Here is a 22,792-nt window from a genome sequence, read left to right on the forward strand (position 1 = left end):
AAAAAACTATTGTAACAGTATAAATCAAGCTGAAGCAGAAATTCCATACTTTGTCATTGTTGACCATTCCTTCCAATATTAACTGCAATGAAATGTAGGTGCAGTGCAACTGTGTGTTACAGTATTTAAGAATTAATTTCCCTGTCAGCCCATTCTTTCTCCATCCTCAGACTTTTATCAGAGGCAACAGGAATATGTGAGAAACTTCCTGGCAGACTGAAACTGTGTGCCAGACAGGCTGTAATTTGGGACTCATGTCTTTCATGGTCAAGTGCCACCAGGAACTTTCATATCAGTGCACACCCCACTGCAGAGTGAAAGTTTCATTCTGAACACATTTTGTCGAGATAATATGAAAGGAATGTTTTCAAGATTTTTGAAAAAAAAAATTTTTTTCAATATGAAATTAATATCATAGTAATGTTATTTTGCATATCGTATCAAATCAACTCATAGTTGAAGAGCCTTAAAATGACACCAGCTCTACTCTGTGGCTTCAGTTGTTTTTTAAATATATTCAAGTTTATTCCCCAAAACCTTTGGGCAACCAGACAAACGTTTTTGAAACTCAAAAACAAAAAACTGAAAATATCAAAGACTATTAGAATTTTCTGCATTTGTTAGCTTCATGGGTACTATTAAGTATTGAAAAATCAGAGTAGTTGGAGAGACCAAGGTCCAAAAATGAAACAAAATTATATTAGTTGATACGGATTGACCGTAATGGGAGTGATGTACCACTTTCATCACAGTTCTGTGTAAATGGAAAATGGTTCCCAATAATTACAGTATTTAGCAAAAATACATATGTATTCAAAATCATAACATAAAAACAAGATTAATGCAAGTATAAAATAATACTTCAGTGTTGTGTGAGAGTGAGTGGATCAATATTAATGTCTAAGAAAAGGTGGTATTGAGACTTCTTTTTTATTTGCCACCTTTAAAACAATGCACTTGGGTGCTTTAAAGGCAATCATAGTTTGTAGCACTCCCTTTTACCCTGATGACTGCTGTGCTCAGTAAGATTGAAATATGATGAGCTAAAGGTCACAAAAGCACATAGTCTAGGAAGTGACCCTGAAACTATTCTGATACAATTAGAGTTGATGAGGTGCTACATTGTTTTGCTCAATGTGAAGATTGCCTGCTGGATGCTGTAGATGCACAGGTGTGCACATAATCGGCAAGAGGTTCATGTTTTGTTTGTCTGTGAAAACTTCCCATTTCAGCCCATGTAAACATCCTTCATGTGAGAATATGTCTGCCAACTGACTGACTGGTTCCCTATTGACTAGCTGGATGCATACTCTTGGGTGTAATGTATTCATACCCTGCTATCATTGGTGCTGTAGTCTATCTTTTTACATGCTTCAGTTATCCAATGACAGTTTCTTGCCCCCATGCTAATCGTTAAGCCCTGTGCACAGAGATACACGAGTGAGATGGTGGTTTCTGTGTCCCATGTGGTTGGTGTGGCAGCTCACTAATTATTGTGCAGCATTGAAATGGTGAGTGTTTTGTTGCACTGTGCACAATATGTCAGACGTTATAAATTGTGAAAGTCACTTGTGTCCCCTGTCTTCAGTATGGTACTGCCCACAAGAGATGGCTGTGACAGTATTGCTCTTTCCAGAATCAAGGTACTCATGATACTTCCTTTACGCAGTGTCGTATGAAAAGGCCATTGCCTGCATGATCTCATATGTCAAGTTTGCATTGTGTGTGGCATTCATGGTCTGGTCATAGTCCAAAGCATTTCTTGTGCATTTTATCTATACATCACAATCACCAAAGTATTCTATATACATAATAAGATCTTAAGCTTTTTGCTTGTCTGTGCCATCCAGGATTCCCTGCTCTGTCTTAATAATTTACATTTAACATCCTACAGTCACATCGTGATCAATAATTATTTAATTGCATTTACACAATGTTACTGTGGCTATATTCATAATATGGAGTCAATCCATGCAAGAAATTTTTCATACAGAATTTCAGGATTTACAAACGGGAAAGAGAGAAAATCATGACAGATGGGTTACTGATAAGATGGGTACATTAGTGAAACCACTAACAAAAGCATTACTGATATTAGTAGCACACAACTGACGTAAGAAATATTAGTATAGCATTATGCAGATCCATTGTTAAAAAGAAAATTCAGACAATGTGAGATGGGTTTCATAGATTGTGTGTGATATATGGTAGGAATGATATCAACATTAGCTAGCTTCCACTAATCCTTTAGTTTGAATGCCAAAATTTGAAATACTAAATTTTTCCCCACAGTATGTGCATTTTATGGTCCTTTTAAAATGGATAGTGATGTCAATGTGGAAGGCAATACTCCAACTTTCACGCACTAATTGTTTGACTGACATAGAGTAGAACTGGTAGTGACCATATAGCTGACAATCTAGGTTTTCAAGGCTACTGCATACTTTATATTAGTATTATGGTGTTTTAATTTTTTTAGTCGCCACATTATGTTGATGTAATGTATCAGCTAATAAATTGTTATTCATTCATGTCACTACGTGTTCTATTATTATGAAAGTGAAGTAAGCCATAAAGCAAAGTAATTTTGATGTAAGTATGTATTTCCATTCAAAATGTAAAGAGACGGGTTTAATTCCCAACAGTAAGGATACTTACAACTGATCTTCCTCAATCTGGGCACTGGATTCTGTTATATTTGAGGCTCACAATAATCTTCTTAATCGTGAATGGATACAGTGCTAATCACCGTGTCTTAATAGTTTGTAAAAATAAACCCTATATGCACTGCCTAACATAATTGGGCAGATGGTAGAACATATGGATGTGGGAAGAGAGGTAACCTTGATTTCCCTTTTCAGACTAGAGAAGATCCTCACTTGATCTAATTATTACTGTTGTCTCGTCATTACTAATGAAGCACATCGGGAATTCCTGAGTAACTTTCATTGTGTCTTAAGAAGGTATTGTTCCAGTTTTGATCATTTAAGGCAATTATTTGTTGGATAGTGCATTTTTTATTGTTTTTTCACAGATGGTGGGCAGCTTCAGAAACGAGGTTTCTGATGTTGAATTCCTATATTCATAGAATCCTACTTTCCTAATATTACTTAGCTATTGAGCTGGTCATAATCATGCCAACATTTTAAAAACAGATTTCCATTTCTCAAGAGTCTGTTTTAAGGATATGTTTTAATTGTTGTGATGGTTAGAAGCACTGTTTATTGGTCAGTTGTAGCTGATAATGAAGAAATTGTAGGAAAGAGGTAGATTCAGTTGGTCTCAGTTACCCATTGGTAAGACAGCATCAGATTTAACTGCTATATTTGTATTTTGATCTATTCAAACTTCAGTGTGTCTCCTAAATTTTAAGACTTAGATGAGATTTCTGGGCTTGACGTTTGATAGATGATAAACACACTTGGTTACCACACGATGTGGTAAGGCCTGAAGATACTTCATTTTACTTTTTAAGTCATGGGAAGCAGACAGCACATTTGCATCCATTCCGTAACATTTTTGTGATTCCAACTTGATTGTGTATCCTCTGTGGGTGGCACAGCAATTAGGTTACCAAAAAGTTCGTTTTCAGACTCGTGATGAAGTGTGTGTTGCACATAGTGTGTATTTCAGTTTCCTGCATTCCACATTGTTTGATTATTGATCCATTTGGGGAATTTATAGAGACTTTCTATAGACAGTGACATCCTTTGGATTTATACTAGCTGTGCCTCATAGCACTTAGTTAAGGTTAGGTCACAATCTTTGTGTTATGACAGAGATGTTCACCACGTGTTTGGATGTAATTGAAAATCAAAGTGACTGTACTTCATAATATAACATTGAATTCATTCTGTTTTATGTTAAATTATGGATTTTAATACCTACACTGTTGTATTTTTTTAATGTGCCCTTAAAACTTGTTAGTTAAGGGGACATTGTACGTGATATTTTCTGTTTTCTTCTCCATAATGAACTTTGGACTTTCCTGACATTTTGGTATATAATACATTAAAATTGGAAAATTGTGAGACCTTCAAATAATATTTTGAATGTTGACGTGTGACTGTCAAATTTCGCATCTACGTATATACTGCCACAGTTGAGCAGTCATATCTGGGGAGCTACACTGTCTAGAAGGCTGTGAATTGCTTTGTTTTGTGCCTACTTCTACATCTCAGAAGTTGGCATTACAAATAAAACAATCAGTCCTTTGTTTCTGATATTAGTTTTCGTTGAAAGTAGTGTGATTATCGGCTATTTTTGTAGTAAGCTAACTTCTGTCGCCTTTTATACACAAATAAAATGACTAAGCATAAAAGTATCTTCAAGAAATGCAGATTTGTGGGTAACAGATATGAGAGACCTGCATTTTCTTCTGAAGTAATTGAAAACACCAATGCCATGTCATGCTTTGTGTCCACCTCCACCAAACACTTGGTGTAAATATAGGCCAGCTGAATTTTCTAGCACCCTGCATGAATTTACACATAAACATTCTCTTCCTTTGGCAGTAATGGAGGCAATCAAACCTATTTACAGAGATTTGGCAAATCCTGAGCTACTAAAGAAGCGTTTACATGGGAAGACGCAGAATGTGGAATGAGTCCTTCAGTAATATTGTGTGGTGCCGTGTGCCTAATAATGTATTTGTTGGCCTTATAACCCTTAAAGTTAGCAGTGTCTGAAGCTGTAATAACTTTTAATGGTGGGAACTATGAAAGACTTAAGGTTCTGGAGAAGTTAGGGGTAAGATTTGGACAGAACACAGCTAAAGGACTGCAGGAACTGGATGAGCTGTTCAGCAAATGACAAAAGAAGCAAGAAAGAAAAGGAGGTGGCAAGCACTGGGATGTTGTGACACTGAAGAAGACACAGACTATTGGCCAGGGCAATTCTAGTGCATAAAAGATGCAGGGAGAGACATGAAATTTTCGCAGCATGCCAAGTGTGAGATTCAACACATATGGAACTAGAATAATTAAAATATCCTGAGTTGTTTTGTTTTTATGTTCATTTATTTACAAAATTGTAAAAAAAATTGAGTGTTTGGGGAAAAAAAGATAACATGCCCCACAATACAATTTTAGTAACAATTCTAGTTCAGTGTATCTAGAAAGGTGCGTGTGTTCAGTAATTATGGAAAATTGTAAGTTGGTGTCTTAAAACGTTTTCGAGATAAAGGGTCAAAAAATTCTATAACTTAACATTGGCGGCATAAGGCATACAATGTCCCCTTAAATGAGTGCCCCAGTTTACTTTGCTCAAAATTGATTAAATAGACAAAGTGTGATCATTTGGCGGAACTGACTCTCTGAGTATCATTCCAAGAATTTGACATCTGCACCAAACTGAGAAGTGTTGCAGAACATTAAACATTTCCTTTTACCTACCAAGTGTGTGCTAGGGTTCAGGGGAAAACAGGTTATGAGCTGGCAAAGACTGCTTAGTCCTACTTGTAATCGCGTACTATTAAGGCAAGATTGGTTGCAAGGTGATTAGAATCTAATGAGTGTAATTGTCAGTATTCCAACAACACAATATTGTAGCATATGGTCTTCCAGTAACTAGTACAAATTTTAGTGAAGTAAGTAGTAAGTGAATTACTATGCATATACTCATATTAGTACAATGTTTAAGTTATTAGGCTATTTGAATGTTTGCTTTCCATTTCATTTGATGACAGAACAGCACTAAGAGTTTTAAAGTTTTATTTAATATCTGAGGTTTCTCATAAAGTGGTAGAAGATTTCAGCCTGTTTTCAAGGCAGCCAAAAAGCTATTTATCATTAAGAGAGATGATTAATCAGGTACCTTTCTCAGAATAATTGTGTGCATCTTTGTTGTGTTACTTCAATGGTGTTTTTATGTGATGTCCATATTAAAAATTATGGTGATATGTGCTTGAATGTAAATGTGAAATGCATGAATCGAGAGGGTGTGACGGGGAGGGGGGATTTTAACAATAACTTTACATTATCAAAGTATCTTTGTTAAATCCTGTAATTAGATTTACCGGAAGTCACACGATATCCTAAATTATCTAGGAGCATCATTGCTAACATCATCAAAGTATTAACCAGTTTTTACAATGTATGTTAATTTACATATATTTTTCTATTATTTCCACTTCAAGATTTCTGCATCCCGGTGTGACTGACAAAGGAAATTACACAATGTTTGATATGGTGAGGCCTCTTGTGCCGATGAATGGTCCACCAGTATACCCAGTGATGGACTACAGGCCATATGAGAGAGTACCTGTAAGTAATATTTTTCTTCCTGAAATTATTGGGATGTCTGCTATTTGTGTACACATTTAACTGTAGAAATATCTCTCTGTACATAAGGAACATGATACATGTGTTTTGTTTTCATCTGGTAGTGGTGCCGTAATCTGTCTTTCATTGTGCAAAATGCCCAGAAAGTTATTTTCACTCTTATAGCACAAGTTACTAGAAAAAAGTTATAATACACTGAGATACATGAAAATTTGAAAATTAAGTTTTCCAGATGTTGATTCTCTTTCAGTATCCAGAAATATTAAGTGACAACAAAGCAAATCAGTTTAAAAAATACTACGTAGAAATCTTTCAAATTTAATATATACAGGGTCGTCAGTTGTTAGTGACCGGGCCAAATATCTCACGAAATAAGCATCAAACGAAAAAACTACAAAGAACGAAACTCATCTAGCTTTAAGGGGGAAACCAGATGGTGCTATGGTTGGCCCACTAGATGGCGCTGCCACAGGTCAAAAGGATATCAACTGTGTTTTTCTAAATAGGAACCACCATTTTTCTTATTACATATTCGTGTAGTACGTAAAGAAATATGAATGTTTTAGTTGGACCACTTTTTTTTCTTTGTGATAGATGGCACTGTAATAGTCACAAACGTATAAGTACATGGTATCACGTAACATTCCGCCAGTGCGGACGGTTTTTGCTTCGTCATACAGTACCCATGTTAAAATGGACTGTCTATCAATTGCGGAAAAGGTCGATATCGTGTTGATGTATGGCTATTGTGTGCTATGTATGCTGCTCGGTATCCCGGATGACATCATCCAAGTGTCCAGACCATTCGCTGGATAGTTACGATATTTAAGGAAATAGGAAGTGTTCAGCTTCATGTGAAACGTCAACCATGTTTTAGCTGCTGTCGCGGCTAATCCGCACATCAGTAGCAGACAAATTGCATGAGAATCGAGAATCTCAAAAACGTCGGTGTTGAGAATGCTACATCAACATCGATTGCACCCGTACCATATTTCTATGCAACAGGAATTGCATGGCGACAAATTTGAATGTCGTGTACAGTTTTGCCACTGGGCACAAGAGAAATTATGGGACGATGACAGATTTTTTGCACGTGTTCTATTTAGCGACAAAGTGTCATTCGCCAACAGCGGTAACATAAACCGGCATAATATGCACTATTGGGTGACTGAAAGTCCACGATGGCTGCGACAAGTGGAACATCAGCGACCTTGGCGGGTTAATGTATGATGCGGCATTATGGGAGGAAGGATAATTGGCCCCCATTTAATCGATGGCAATCTAAATGGCGCAGTGTATGCTGATTTCGTACGTAATGTTCTACCGATGTTACTACAAGATGTTTCACTGCATGACAGAATGGCAATGTATTTCCAACATGATGGATGTCGGGCACATAGCTCGCGTGCATTTGAAGCGGTATTGAATAGCATATTTTATGACAGGTGGATTGGTCGTTGAAGCACCATACCATGGCCCGCACATTCACCAGATCTGACGTCCCCGGATTTCTTTCTGTGGGGAAAGTTGAAGGATATTTGCTATCGTGATCCACCTACAACGCCTGACAACATGCGTCAGCACATTGTCAATGCATGTGCGAACATTACGGAAGGTGAACTACTCGCTGTTGAGAGGAATGGTGTTATACGTATTGCCAAATGCATTGAGGTTGACGGACATCATTTTGAACATTTATTGCATTAATGTGGTATTTACAGGTAATCGTGCTGTAACAGCATGCGTTCTCAGATATGATAAGTTCACAAAGATACATGTATCACATTGGAACAACTGAAATAAAATGTTGAAACGTACCTACATTCTGTATTTTAATTTTAAAAAAACCTACCTGTTACCAACTGTTCGTCTAAAATTGTGAGCCACATGCTTGTGACTATCACAGCGCCATCTATCACAAAGTGAGGAAAGTGGTCCAACTAAAACATTCATATTTCTTTACGTACTAGACGAATATGTAATAAAAATTGGTGGTTCCTTTTTAATGTTGATATCCGTTTGACCTATGGCAGCACCATCTAGCGGGCCAACCATAGTGCCCTTCAAGCTAGACAAGTTTCGTTCTTTGCAGATTTTTCGTTTGATGCTTTTTTCTTGAGATATTTGGCCCGGTCACGATCAATGGACCACCCTGTATACCCGAATAACCAGTTTTGATTAATTTTTGTAATAGTTTACAGTATCCCAGCAGTTGACAAATACTGCGTATTTTAACTGCTTTTGACCAAGGCAGGTTTTATTCCCCAACATTTTGAGGAATAGATTTTAGTAGAAGTCCAAAAGTACTGAAGCTGTAGTGTTGTACCTAGATTATTTGAAAATTTTTGAACTGTGCTTTTCTTTGATATGAAACACAACAATATTGAGTAATTAATTTAAGTTTGCAAAAATAAAAATTCATTTTTCAAAATCTTGAAATATCCAGTCAGAAAAACATACCAATGTTGCATGCATCAAATAATAGAAGGTCTCTTAACCTCTCAAGTGTGAGTTAATTTAAGTGCTTTCTGGAAAAATTAAGGTAGTCATCACTAAGTAGCTTTTGAAGATAGTTGACACCAATGTCTGCTGTGTTTAAAAGGTGCCTTTGATCGGCTCGAGGCACTATCAGAAAACTTGCTGCTAGAGCTGGTTTACAAAGGCCATTTGGAAATCAAATAATAACACCCAAGCAGCATACAGTTCTGCACAAGAAACTGTTCCTGGCATCCAATTTGAAATTTGTACTACAAAAAATACTTAAAAAGTCAAATAAATTATTGCTGTGATTCAGTAATTTAAAAGCTTTCCAAGGGAGTCATTCTACATTCTCCCATTCAAGTGTCTGAAATTCAGTCTGCAATTAAGTCGTAATCTTTGAGTGATAAATCAAGTATGCATACTGTTTCTAAACAACATTCTTGCTCTGAAGACTTGAGTTTCATTGAACCTGGGATGCTTACAGTGGCCTTAACTAGTTGTGACTATTTTTCACAATTTATGTTTTGTAGGCTTCATTCTTTAAAAGAGCCATCAAAGAAATTCCACATGTTCTTCGTCCAAAGTGGCCTACTGCATCATTTTTTAATCTGGAAATCTTAGATGTGTCAGCTGATTGTATCCTAAGAATGTAGAACTCAGGATGACAACTTGAAGTGTTATACATTAACTTGGATAATACATCACCATTATCATTTTCTTAAAAAGAGATAATGCAACGAAAACCTCCCAAAAGTGGGACTTCAAGTAACATACAGTATAACCCCGCTGTTATGTTCCTGGAATTAACGTTTTCAACTGTCCCATCAAATTTCTTATGACCACAATGTTAATTTGCACCAGATTTTGTGTCAACATATTTTTCATTTTACCATGATTAAAGCATTATGTAAAAATGTTTGTGGAGAAAAAATGACACTGGCATGATGTTGGCTGTCCAGTAGTGTTTACAAATATTATGTGGTTAAGTTTCTTGACACCATGGCACTCTCCGCAGCAGATTTGAACAGGTAAACATGTAAAAGTTGGAACAATTCGTGCCATATCTCCCGCCGCTGCCAAGCTCTACTTGGCATGGTGGCTGATCGGGAGTAACTAGTTTCATTCGAATGAAGATATCATGACCGATCACAATCATTTCCAGACTGTCTCTTCTGCGCAAATGCAGCTTTGTGATTGTTGTGATCATCGTGACACCTTTGTCAAACCATATTTAGTGTCCAGAATGAGATTTTCACTCTGCAGCGGAGTGTGCGCTGATATGAAACTTCCTTGCAGATTAAAACTGTGTGCCCGACCGAGACTCAAACTCGGGACCTTTGCCTTTCGCGGGCAAGTGCTCTACCAACTGAGCTACCGAAGCACGACTCACGCCTGGTCATCACAGCTTTTACTTCTGCCAGTACCTCGTCTCGTACCTTCCAAACTTTACAGAAGCTCTCCTTGCAGAACTAGCACTCCTGAAAGAAAGGATACTGCGGAGACATGGCTTAGCCACAGCCTGGGGGATGTTTCCAGAATGAGATTTTCACTCTGCAGCGGAGTGTGCGCTGATATGAAACTTCCTGGCAGGTTAAAACTGTGCCCGACAGAGACTCGAACTCGGGACCTTTGCCTATCGCGGGCAAGTGCTCTACCAACTGAGCTACCGAAGCACAACTCACACCTGGTCATCACAGGAGTGCTAGTTCTGCAAGGTTCGCAGGAGAGCTTCTGTAAAGTTTGGAAGGTAGGAGACGAGATACTGGCAGAAGTAAAAGCTGTGATGACCGGGCGTGAGTCATGCTTCGGTAGCTCAGTTGCTAGAGCACTTGCCCGCGAAAGGCAAAGGTCCCGAGTTTGAGTCTCGGTCAGGCACACTGTTTTAATATGTCAGGGAGTTCCATATTTAGTGTGTTTCAGTGTGTGGCCACTTGGCGCGCTAGTTGAAAGTCATTCACTTTGCGAAGCTCAAATGTTTTTAGTTTTAACGTAATGTGGGTTACGTATTTCATTCATGCTAAGCAAAACATGTTCTGAGAATTTATTCTCTTGTCAAGTGCAGTATTTACGTATGAATTTTTTATGATGTTACACAAACAAACAATGTGAATGATAGTTTGTGTGTGTGTGTGTGTGTGTGTGTGTGTGTGTGTAGTTTTCTACATAACTGATGAGGCATAGTACCTGATAACCTCAAAAAGACAACTACAGTGTAAGAGATGCAGAATAACACACATTCAAATAACGCGCAAAATACTTATGTACAAATTTGCAGTTGACAGCGAGAAAAATTTCTCGAAACACGGCGAACTAAGCATGAAAAATTACATAACTAGTGCAGTAATTCATTATTTTAATAATGAATGACAGTTGCTGGCTTTCAAAATCATCGATTATGACATGTGAAATTGAGTCAAACATTCCTACTTCCCAGACAGCTATCAGTTCCAATTACATCAGCAATTTTTATTAGATAATAAACCTTCATTAGATAATAAACAAGTCACTGAAAAGTATTTTGGTGCTTGATATGTACATATATCATGGGGTATATGCAAGGGGTATCCTATACATAACTTTTACAGCATAAAACATTATTTCCCAAATTTTAAATTTTCCTGCGTCTACGCCATGTTTTTGAAGTCCCTTGAAAAGTGTAAAAGTGGGGTTTCTCTGTAGTTAAAGTGTTTGCTTTGTGCATCCTTTTTATTTTATTTATATTTATCCTTTCTTCCAGAAAGAAATTTATTAAAACTCTTCTGGCAGTAATGCAGATTCTCATTAAAATATTTCTAATGTAGTTGTTCCTATTTAAGGTAACTTTTGTTGCTTATATAGTACAGTATTAATAAATATCTTATTAAATTCGTAGTAAGGCTAATACCTCAACTAGTTTCTGAATGGAAGTACTGATTTCAGTGTTTGTTACTAAATTCTAGATATTTTATGTAATTTAACATTTTACTTTGATTTTCAAGAACCCATTCTTTCTCCATCTTGAAATTAATGAACATACCTATGAAAGACAGGTTTTTTTAAGGAAAAAACTGAGTGTTTTGAGATTTTCTGTGTTTTTTAAATTGAGAGATTTTAGTAAAATCTGACAAATGTTACAGCATCATAATGTTCAATAACAAATTAATGCTTAATCCAAGATATTTGCAGTAATATCAGATTAAATTTTGTAGTCTCAATAGTTTTGAAGTTATGGATATTTGTGTTTCGTGGCATTCTCAGAATAATCAGCAATTTTCATTCCTTGAAAACTGAAAAGCACAGGATCTGTACTTGAGTGTTTTTTTTTCTGTGGGTACGTAAATAAACGAAAAATAATGTATACAACCTTCTGATATTGACACCTATATTTTATTTGATATGGAGGGACCTGCCAGTTTATGAAAGTGAGATCTGATTGTCCGTACTGTCACTGAATTAGTTTTTCACTGAATTAGTTTTTCACTGAATTAGTTTTTCAGTGAATAATATCATCTGCTTATGCTGGACCATTAAGGACTGTCATTTATAAGATACTTTTAAAGGAACGTCATATGGTTTTAGTCACAAAGTCTGTATAAATTAATGACTCACAGTCAGTGAGTCCCAGAAGTGTTGATTGTTAACAGAATATTAAAAAGAATGACAGCCGTCCTTACACATGGCTTTACTGTATGTTACTAACTAAACTAAACATTTGTATTTCTATAGATGGAGAAAATGTTTCTGCAATTGCATACATTGCACTGGCAATTCTTCAGTGCATCTCTGACAATAATAGAAGTTGTTCCAGATTGATGCGAAGTTAGTAACTGTAATATTTAGACAGCTCATGGTTTTGTATATGAGCAGTAACATTTCCATTTTTTTCTATTAAAACTGGCGGTGAATATGAAACAGTTGTTTCCTTATTGATACTAATGTGCATTAAGCTCAATACAAATGCCATAATATCCTTTGTAGAACAGCAGCACAGATGTGGCTGTGCTATTAGTAATAATAATAATAATAATAATAATAATATGCAACAATCTGTTGCAAGTCTTTCAGTGAGATGCCATTTCGGTAGCTTTCATGTCCTTGTGCCAGTGGCACAGTAAAATAGTCAGGTGCAGGTTTTTCGATTAGATGCCCCTTTGGTAGCTTGTGTGCATGTGTGCCAGCGGCACCTGGTCTTTCCTGGCTGTCATCCATCTGAGAACTAATAGGGACCGATGTTGCTTAACTTCGGCAATTGGGTAAGTAGTAGTTTATCCAGTGTGGCAGTGGCAAGGCCATTGACACAGATATGGTGAAACAGATAGATAAATGCAGAGCAGGAATAAAATTTAGTGTGTTCAGTGGCAGAGACAATATGAGAATCATTTATGGTGGATTTAATAGAGGCAAAGATTAACAATAGTTGTAATTGATTTCTTATTTTTTAACTGTTCAAGATGGGTGCTCCTTACGCAGGACCTCGGAAAGATGACCCACCAGTTTTTGAGTCAGCTTGGGAAAGAGGCTTGCGGCAGGCTAAAGAGGTAAGATACTATAAAATAATCTGACATCAATCGTGGGCATCGGTGCTTGAAAATTTCCCTGGTGTAGACTTTTTAAAGAGCAGCACATTCTCTCCCAACAGATGATGCGGAAGTCCACGAAGCGCAAGGAAACAGATATGGATTTTGAAGAGAAGAAGATGAATCTTAGTCTCGGCCAAGAAGAATTGGATAAGGAGAATGATTACTACACACGTCCAGCTAGTCCAATACTGAGAGACGACGCAGATCGGTGGGGGTTTGTTGCTTTATACTTCAATTTTTTCAAATTTAGTTTGCTTGCTTTTGTGTGTGTGTGTGTGTTTATTTAAAGGATAGTAACTTGATGTTTAAACATCTCAATGGAAATGATAGAAAGAATTACAGGTTACTGCAGAAACATTTTTTGTGGCTAGTAGGCTGGTAGGCTGGTAGAGAGAGGAAAACAGCACTTTAGAATTAAAGTAATTATTCAGTTAAAGTTTAGTGGAACTTATGTATAATTCTCAGTTGGTAAGCTACATGCAAACACCGTAATTAAATCACTTTGCGTAAAAACAGTATTTTAGCACACAAGCACCTAGAGTGGCATTGAACAACCATTCTGCTTCTAATACTGTACTCATGTGAAAACTAGCATTTAAGGTGTAGCAGCATTATTATGCACATCTATTACTTTGGAATCCAATTTCAGCTTTCGCTATAGGAAACTTAAACTGTATGTTACCTACATGTAACTTCTCTCATTATCCTTGTCATATTATGTAGACAGTCTACTTATGTGTCTATAGAGTAGAATGGAGCTCCTTCCTTGTTGGCCATACCATGTTCTGGACTTGTCAAAAAAAAAAAAGAAAAGAAAAAGAGGTTGGAACTGTATGCCCGGGAAAGAAGGAAGTCTCACGTGATATGGAAAGAGAGTAATTAAAGGACTTCCTGCATAATACAGTACAGAAAATAGCATATGTACCTCCATGTGATTGCGAAGGGAAAATTTGAGACATGATGCTTCCCACACATGCACACACGTTCCCCTACTGCCCCCTCCCCCATCCCCCTCCACACACAAACAAAAACACCTCCCCTCCCCCCCCCCCCACACACACACACTTTAAAGTCAAATTTTGTGCAACTAATTGATTGGGTGGCCTTATGTTAGTCTAGTGCGGTATTCATACCATTTTTGTTTATTGACAATGACAGCAGAATATTGGCATAATTTCTATCAGTTATTGCATAAAATCACTTACCACATTGGTCTCACAGTAGCAGCCTTATTCAAGCACTGCTACAAATATTGATCTTTCTTGTTGCTCTTCTGCCACCACCAACAGATATCCATGAATTGAATGTAGTATGAGACTAATTAAATTTAGTATGAGACTCATTTTAAAGTTGTGCCGCATAAAAAACCCCATGATCAGTCTTTTCTTGGAATGACTGCACATACATATCTCATCAGTGAAACTGAAAATGTTTTCATGAACACCAAACAAAATATATCTAATGAATCTTAAGGGAACCTAGTATAAACTAGGGGAAACTATAGGGCACAAAAAGGTAGACATAATTTTAGCACAGCTGGGATAGCCAACCATTGTTGTATATATTGACACCTATGTTGATTATTGTGTAAGAAAAATCGCTTCAGACTTCCACATGAACTTTTTATTCCTTTCACAGTTACAAACTCTAATAAAAAAAAAACAAAAACAAAAAATAAAAAACAAAAAAAAACAAAAAACCGGTCCAATGTAACTGTCACCTTCTCCTTGAACGTGTGAAGGACATAGATGTAGGCCCAACTAATGTTGAGAAGCAACTGAAAGAGTTGAAAACAAACAAGTTGCCAGTTCCAGATTGAGTCCCAGTTCAGTTTTACAAAGAGCACTCTTCATCATTGGCCCCTTACTTTGCTCACATTTATTCCTGCCCTGCGGAAATTGCCAAGTGACTGGGCAAAGCACACGTGATTCCTGTAAATAAGAAAGATAAAAGAATGGACCCCCAAAATTAAACACCAATATCCTTAACATCAGTTTGCTGAAGAACTCTTGAGCTTGTTGTAAGTTTGAATATAATAAATTTCCTTGACAAGGAAAAGCTCCTGTCCAGAAAGTGGCAAGGACGTAGAAAGCATTGCTTGTCTGAAACTGGGCATGTACTTTTCTCACACAATATCTATGGACTGTGGACGAAGGGTAACAGGCAGATTGCATATTCCTAGATTTCCAGAAAGTGTTGGTCACAGTGCCTCGCTGGACTGTTGACAAAGGTCTGAGCATACGGAATAGGTCCCCAGATATGTAAGTGGCTCAAATATTTCTCAAGTAATAGAAACCAGAACGTTGTCCTTGTTGGCAAGTGTTCATAAGAGAGAAGGGTGTTGTCAGGACTGCCCCAGGGAAGCTTGATAGTGTAATAGGACAACTCTTGTTCTCTGTATACGTAAATGATATGACGGATAGGGAAAGTGGCAATCTGTGACTGTTGCTGATGGTGCTGTAATGTATGGGAAAATGTCGTCATTGATTCACTCTAGAAGGGTTCAGAATGCCTTAGAATTTCTATTTGGTGTGATGAATGTCAGCTTGTTCTTAATGTAGAAAAATGTAAGCTAATGTGGCTGAGTTGGAGAAACAATTTTGTAATGTCCAAATACAGTATTAGTAGTAATAATAATAATGTCATGTGATGAGGGCCTCCTGTCGGGTAGACTGCTCGCCTGGTGCAAGTCTTTCAATTTGATGCCACTTCGGCGACTTGCGCGTCGATAGTATTAGTAGTGTGCTGCTTGACACAATCACCTAGATTAAATATCTAGGCGTTAACATTGCAGAGCAGTGTGAAATTAAATGACCCTGTTGGGATTGTGGTAGAGAATGTGAATGGTAGGTTTCAGCGTATTGCATGAATTTTAGGAAAGTGTAGTTCATCTATGAAGGAGACCCTTATAGAACACTAGTACGACCCACGAGGTTGCATTGAAGAAAGACATCGATTAAATTCAGAGGTGTGCTGTGTTACTGTTAGAATTTATCGGCACACAGTTACAGTGGAAATGCTTCATGAACTCGAGTATGATTCCCTGGACGAAAGATGACAATGTTTTTGTGGAACATTATTGAGAAAATTTGGAGAACCAGCATTTGTGGCTGATTGCCACTAACATACATTTTGCGTAAGAACAGTGAGTACAGGATAAGAGAAATTAGGACTCTTACGGAGGCATGTTGACAGTTGTGTTCCCCCCTCGCTTCATTTACAAGTATAACTGGAAAGGGAATGACTAGTAGTGGTACAGGGTACCCTCCACAATTTCTCATGTGTTTGAGTGTTGCCTGTTAGTTTGCTGCCTGTTTTGTAGGTTGCACATGTCTGTAGACTAGCTTCTGTTTCTATGTGCCCTTTTACGTGAATTGCTTTCCTTTAAATGCCCAATGATAATTTATGTTAGAAATGCAGTAATTTACAGTTTTCTGTGACACCATCTGATTGTCCAATTTGTATGACAACACTCAGACTGTTTGTTAAAGCTTCTTTGTTTTCTCTTTGAAATAATTATGAGGTAAGGACATTCAGTCCTGATTGTAGTGCCTCTCTTCTTCTGACAGAGGTTATATGTATGACAGCATGAGACCGGATGCAGAGACAAAGTACCGCCCACACGTCCGAGAGAGCAGCATATTGGCAGACCGATTCGAAGATGTGCCAGAGTCTCCATACTACCACAGCTCCCGAGGAGGCAGCGACTATTGGCGGCGTGTTCACTACGAACCTGGAGAGTCACGTGCTCTTCGTGTGGAAGCTGAGTATAGCAGAAGTGAACGGTCAAGCAAGTACCACCAGCGTTCCAGTGGGCCTTCCTCAGACTATTATGACAAATATGATAAGAAAAGTAGTTCTAGTAGCAGTCGTCAGAAACCACCATCTTCACGAGAAGTCATTGTGGAGCGTGCAGAGAAAGCTTGGCGGGATGACAGGTAATCTGTAGTTACTTTCATAGTTATTTCATTTTATTTTATCTTCATCTTGTGCTTAGATTTGATCAGAAAGAAACATTTAGTGATTTTATTGCCTGTGCTTAATTTGATTTATTCATGGTTTGTAACTTTTTGGTAAACAGGGGTAACACATAATTGAGTAATATTCTACTGTTACTTTATATGTCTCTGAAGATATGTGTATAATAGTTAAATGTGTGAAAAAAGAAATGTTTACATTTTGTCACATAACTCAAGAAACATTCATTTATCTTTTTGACTCTTAATGCATTAAATTGATTGCTTTAGAGGTTAGTAGAACCATTGATTCTATTCATTACCTGCTAATGAGCAAACCTCTGTGATTCCAGGTATGCAGAAATAACTGTTCCAAGCCACAGAGGCCGGGGAGATGAGTGGGCTGATCCATGGATGCGTTCAAAGTCACCATCCAGTAGAAAAACAGGATCATCAAACAAATGGCCCACTCGGCGTCCTTCTTATTCATCAGCATCCTCATACTCTTCGTCTAGGTATGTGCCAGTTGTTTTGAAAATGATTCTTAGTGTGCTGTTTTTTACTGCATTAGAGGCCATGAAAATAAAATGACTTTATATAATAATATCTGTAAGTTACGGGATATGGTTGTCCGTACAGATGAGGTATCTTTATAAAAGGTACCTGGCAGCATTGTGACATGTTGTACAGAGAACAGATACAGGGTATACTGAGAAACTGGTGATTGGTCTTGAGTAGCACTTGCCATGTGGGGTGTTCCTGTATCAGAGGCATGTTGAGTTTCAGTATAGGAGTGTATTGACCTCATATGGTAATACAGGATGTGCATTACTCCATCTGCCGTTTTGTGGAGTAACACCTTTCATTAGTGGACAAGGACCTTCTGGCACTCAGCAAAGCTTCAAAGTGGCAATATTAAGGTTGTGTTCCTCGAGTCTAGAGCAGGCTCATCCAAGAATTGCGCCTGGCAGATACGGTCGGACTCTGTGGGCACAAGTCAGTGTAGTTCAGCACCCTGTACGTGACTCTGTATTGCTAGTGTCGGCATAGGAGGGAGAGATATAGATGCAGAGCAAGAGAGACTGCTCAGCATTGCTCTGCGCTGGATTGCCCCGCAGTCAGATCCATCGTAACCAAAATAACAGATGAAGCGCAGCTCTTTAAAAGTGGTCGATGAGTGGTATAACAAGCAAACTATTTACTTTTTAGGTAACAATTAGTGTTTGTGTGGCAGAATTACTACCCAAAGCTCTAGAAAACAATATCCAAAACAAGAATCAGAGAACAACTTAGTAGTTTTCTGACCCACAGATTGATTCTATCAGTATTCCACATGCACACTTGTCATATGTACTGTAGGCGTCTTGTGAAAGATATTTCTTAAATGAACTAGTGTCATAAATATTCTATTTTAGAAATAATTTTACGTAAGGAATATAGAGTCTCATTCTTACCGTTAAGTCTTCCATCTTTCTTTTAGTGTTCAACTCTGAGGTAGGTTTGCAGCAGAGCACCATTCCTCTCTTCTGTCTGCCTTCCTCTTCATTTCCATGTATGTGTTACATCCAACATCATTCATGATCTGTTGCATGTATGATATCCTTGGTCGCCCCTGGCGATTCCTTCCCTCAATAGCTCCTTCTGCTATTGTTCCAATGATGTTATTGTGTCGTATGATGTGCCCTACAAGTTTGTCTCTTCTTGTTTGGATGTGCCTCCACAGAGATCTGGTTTCCTGTACTCTTCTAAGCACCTCTTCATTTGTTACTTTGTCTCTCCAGCTGATCTTCTTCAGCCTTCTGTAGCACACATCTCCAGGGCCTCTAGCCGTCTTCTCTCTTCTCTTCCTACTGTCCAAGTTTCACATCCGTATAGGGCCACACTCCAAACAAAACCTTTCATGATACATTTCCTTATTTTCAGACTGATGTTGTTGCTGGTGAGTAAGTTTCTTCTCCGATTAAATTCAATTTTGGCCTTTTGTATTCTGCTCACAATTTCTTTCCAGCTTCTACCATCCCTTGTGATTTTGCTTCCCAGGTAAGTAAATTCCTCTATCACTTCCAGCTTCTCTCTTCCAATTCTCTTTTTCTGAGGTTCAGATTCTACTCCTGTACTGCATACCACCACTTTAGTCTTTTTCTTGTTTATTCTCATTCCGTACTGATTGCATAGAATTTTTGCCATTGTTCTGAGGACTTCCTCTAGATCTTCTTTTGTCTCCGAGACTATAGCAATATCATCTGCATAATGTAGCATGTCTATATTCTGCCCATTAAATTTGATCCCCACCAGTAGTTTCTCAAACTTGGTATATAGCTTCTTGCATGAAAGAATTGAATATAAGAGGAGAGAGAGCACATCCTTGTCTTACCCTTTTCTAATATTTGCTTCTTGTTCCTGCTGACAGTTCGTAATCACTGCCACCTCATTCTTATAGAAACTCAGTATCACACGGATGTCTTTGTACTTTATTCCACTTTTCCGCAGCACTCTGAACATCTGTTGCCAGATGATGTTATCAAATTCCTTTTCCATATCTACAAAGGCAATATAAGTTTGTTTATTTTTCTGTAAATGCTTTTCGATAACGAGTCTCAAGTGTCAGAATCGCCTCTCTTGTTCCCAATCCCCTTCTGAAACCAAACTGATCTTCACTCAGCATATCCTCCATCTTCTCTTCAATTCTCTTCAGAACTATTTTTATGAGAGTTTTTGATGCATGTGATATTAGGCTTAGAGTTCGGTATTGTTCACATTTTGTAGCTGCTGCCTTCTATGGTATAGGAACAATGATACATTTCTGGAAGTTTGTCGGTATCTCTCCTGTGCTATAGATGGACCTAATAAGTTTAAGCAGCATCATTTTCTCACTGTCATCAGCATTCTTTATTAGTTCTGCAGGGATGTCATCAATACCCATTGCTTTGTTGTCCCATAGTTCTTTTAGAGCTTACTGTTAATAGTTACAAGTAAATATTTTTTGTTGTACTTCATGCTACAGCTTTTTGTGTCCCTTTTCAGAATTTAGACATCGGATCCTTAGTTTGCTGTTTTGTACACAATAATTTTAATTGACCAAGTTTGAAAACTTATTAAAAAATAGAATTAAGATTATAGAAACCTCTAATCCGTACAGTCAACATCGTAAAGGAAGACAATTAACATTTTACATGTTTTTCTTTTTCTAATGAATGATTTTGTCTAGGTCTGGTACAATATTCTGGGAGACTGCTAACATCAAAGAATTAGTCAAATTTTTATCGCTAAGTAGTGAACAGTTCTTAGTTTTAGAAAGCTTTAAAAGGGAGACAAAACACTCACAAATATATGTGGAACCAAACATTGAGAGAACTTTGGGTGCATGCTTGTGCAAACAAGGATATTTCTCTCATGGAAAATGGCTGCAAAAGTCGTCCAAATTTTACAAATAAGAAAGTAGTCCTTCAGATGGACATCCCACTGCAGGTCAATCAGCTCTTGTTGAAACACTTGTGAGACGTCCTCTGCTCGAAGGGAAAACAGGCAAACAAATATATCTAAGGCCGGTTGAAGCTCACTTATCTCCAGAAATCTGTTTTCAAACTCTTCTCGTAATTTGAAAATGATTCGAAAGTTATCTGAAAAATCCACATCTTCTTAAACGCTGTCTAATGCAGGGAAGTGTCCACAGTTCTTCTTGCACAACTGTTTCTCCCACGAAATACGTTTTTTTTAATGCTTGAATTGTCTGCACTACATAAATAACAGAGTGATTTTCGCCTTGGAGTGAAATGTTCAAAGTATTTAAATGACCAGTTAGGTAACTCAAAAAAGCCAAATTCGCCACCCACTTAGGATCACAAAATAATTCTCTTGGAGGTCCTTTCACTTTTAAAAAGGTATCGATTTTCTCTCTCAAAGAGAAAAACTGATGAAGCACCTTCCCTTTGCTCAGCCATCTTACTTCGGCGTGGTAGGGGATGTCCAGGTATTCCACTTCGATATCAGACAGAAATTTTTTAATTGGCAATGTGCGAGGCCATGCGAGTGAAGATAATTAACCGTTCGAACAACTGTGTCCATAACATTTTTTATGTTGACAGTGTTCACACAAAGTACCTCCTGGTGTATCAGACAATGGACTGCCATGAATAAGGAACAGCCGACTTCAGCCATTTTTGACCTCACATAACCAAGGATTCCAGTGTACATTCCTCTTAGCGCAGGGGCTTCATCTGTTGTTAAGCTGGTCAGGCGTTCCCATTTTAAACCTGTTGTCTCGAACTCGTTTTCCGAGGCTAGAAAAGTATCCAACTTGTGGTTGTGTCTTTTAATGGTATAAGGTCAAAAAATTCTTTGGTGACACGCAAATTGCCGTGGACACCCCAAATGAATAAGATGAGCTGAGATATCACATCCGTGGAGTCATCAAGAGAAATAGAAAATGAAGCGAAGTTTGCTGCTCTTTTCATTAATTGCTGTTCCACATCTGAGGCCATATCTTCCCGACTCGGTGAGCAACAGTTTGAGGCAATAGAGCTATTTTTTTCCAAATTTTCTGTGAGGTCTTCTGGACAAATACAAGCCGCTGCATTGCCCAGACAGTCCTTGATGATATTCCCAGCTGCAAAGGGTTTTCCTGATTTCGAAATTCTCAGTGAGCATTTATAACTTGTGCGCAAACTTTTCCCACCAGTTTCCTGCTCCTACCATGGCATAAAAAACTAACAAAAAATATTGGTTTTAGTTGCGCTTTCCCCCAGTTCCTCTGAAAAGCAGTCATAGACGCTAGCAAGGACAGCAAAATGTGGTTGCAAAATAAATAATAAATTTTTATCTATTGGAATATTTGTGTTTTAATTAATTGTAAACATAGATCAAACTACATCTATTTTCCCATCCATCAAAACACACAAAAACAAAGAATGACTCTTAATGACACTTTGCTGTCCGATAGAGAATTTGTGACGGCTTTTCAGAAAGTGGCAAAAAATAACGCACCTGAAACTTTTTCTTATGCCTGTGAAATGCGGTTTAATGCAACCCAAATACAAAAATTAATCGAAAAGAAATGTTCCTTGTTGCTGACAATCTGATATTCAGTAACTGTCATATCAGATTATAAAATTTAGTTTTATTTTTCATCTTTGTAAGTAATAAAGAGTCATATGATAGGAAACAATCACTTCACTGTAATGCTGCTTGAAATTTTCTTTCAGATCTTCAAGCTATGACTGGTGTTCCTCTTGCGACAAATTTTCAAACTGTTCTTTGTGACAAGTAATAAAGTGCTGTTCAGTCAATTAATTTTTTAAATACACGAGGTTCGAATGACATACTAAACTTTTGGCATGATTTTTGATAGCAGTTCAAAAGAGATTAATTTCCCACTCAGGTTTAAATACCACGGACGCGCTACTTCTTTTTTTTTTTTTGTTTGCTGTTGTTGACCATCCATCTTGATCCATTGTAGCTTTACGTCTGTTGACTAACAGCTTTGTGTCATATCAATGCTTTTAATTGTTGCTGGTGC

At 37.6% G+C, this 22,792-nt stretch overlaps 1 protein-coding gene across 5 annotated transcripts in view; it reads left to right on the forward strand.

The window, feature by feature from the left end:
- LOC126251386 (zinc finger CCCH domain-containing protein 18-like) overlaps positions 1-22,792 on the forward strand; it is a 135,316-nt gene that overhangs the window by 42,641 nt on the left and 69,883 nt on the right. For 2 of the 5 annotated variants that reach the window (XM_049951776.1, XM_049951775.1), the window contains exons 3-7: positions 6,137-6,263; positions 13,193-13,279; positions 13,381-13,535; positions 16,891-17,259; positions 17,631-17,792. In XM_049951776.1, coding sequence (XP_049807733.1) covers positions 6,137-6,263; positions 13,193-13,279; positions 13,381-13,535; positions 16,891-17,259; positions 17,631-17,792 — 900 coding nt within the window. The remainder of the gene's footprint in view (positions 1-6,136; positions 6,264-13,192; positions 13,280-13,380; positions 13,536-16,890; positions 17,260-17,630; positions 17,793-22,792) is intronic. The other 3 variants (XM_049951778.1, XM_049951777.1, XM_049951779.1) reach the window with 3 other exon arrangements.

Source organism: Schistocerca nitens, chromosome 4 (genome assembly GCF_023898315.1).
Source record: "Schistocerca nitens isolate TAMUIC-IGC-003100 chromosome 4, iqSchNite1.1, whole genome shotgun sequence".
Lineage (NCBI taxonomy): Eukaryota > Metazoa > Arthropoda > Insecta > Orthoptera > Acrididae > Schistocerca > Schistocerca nitens.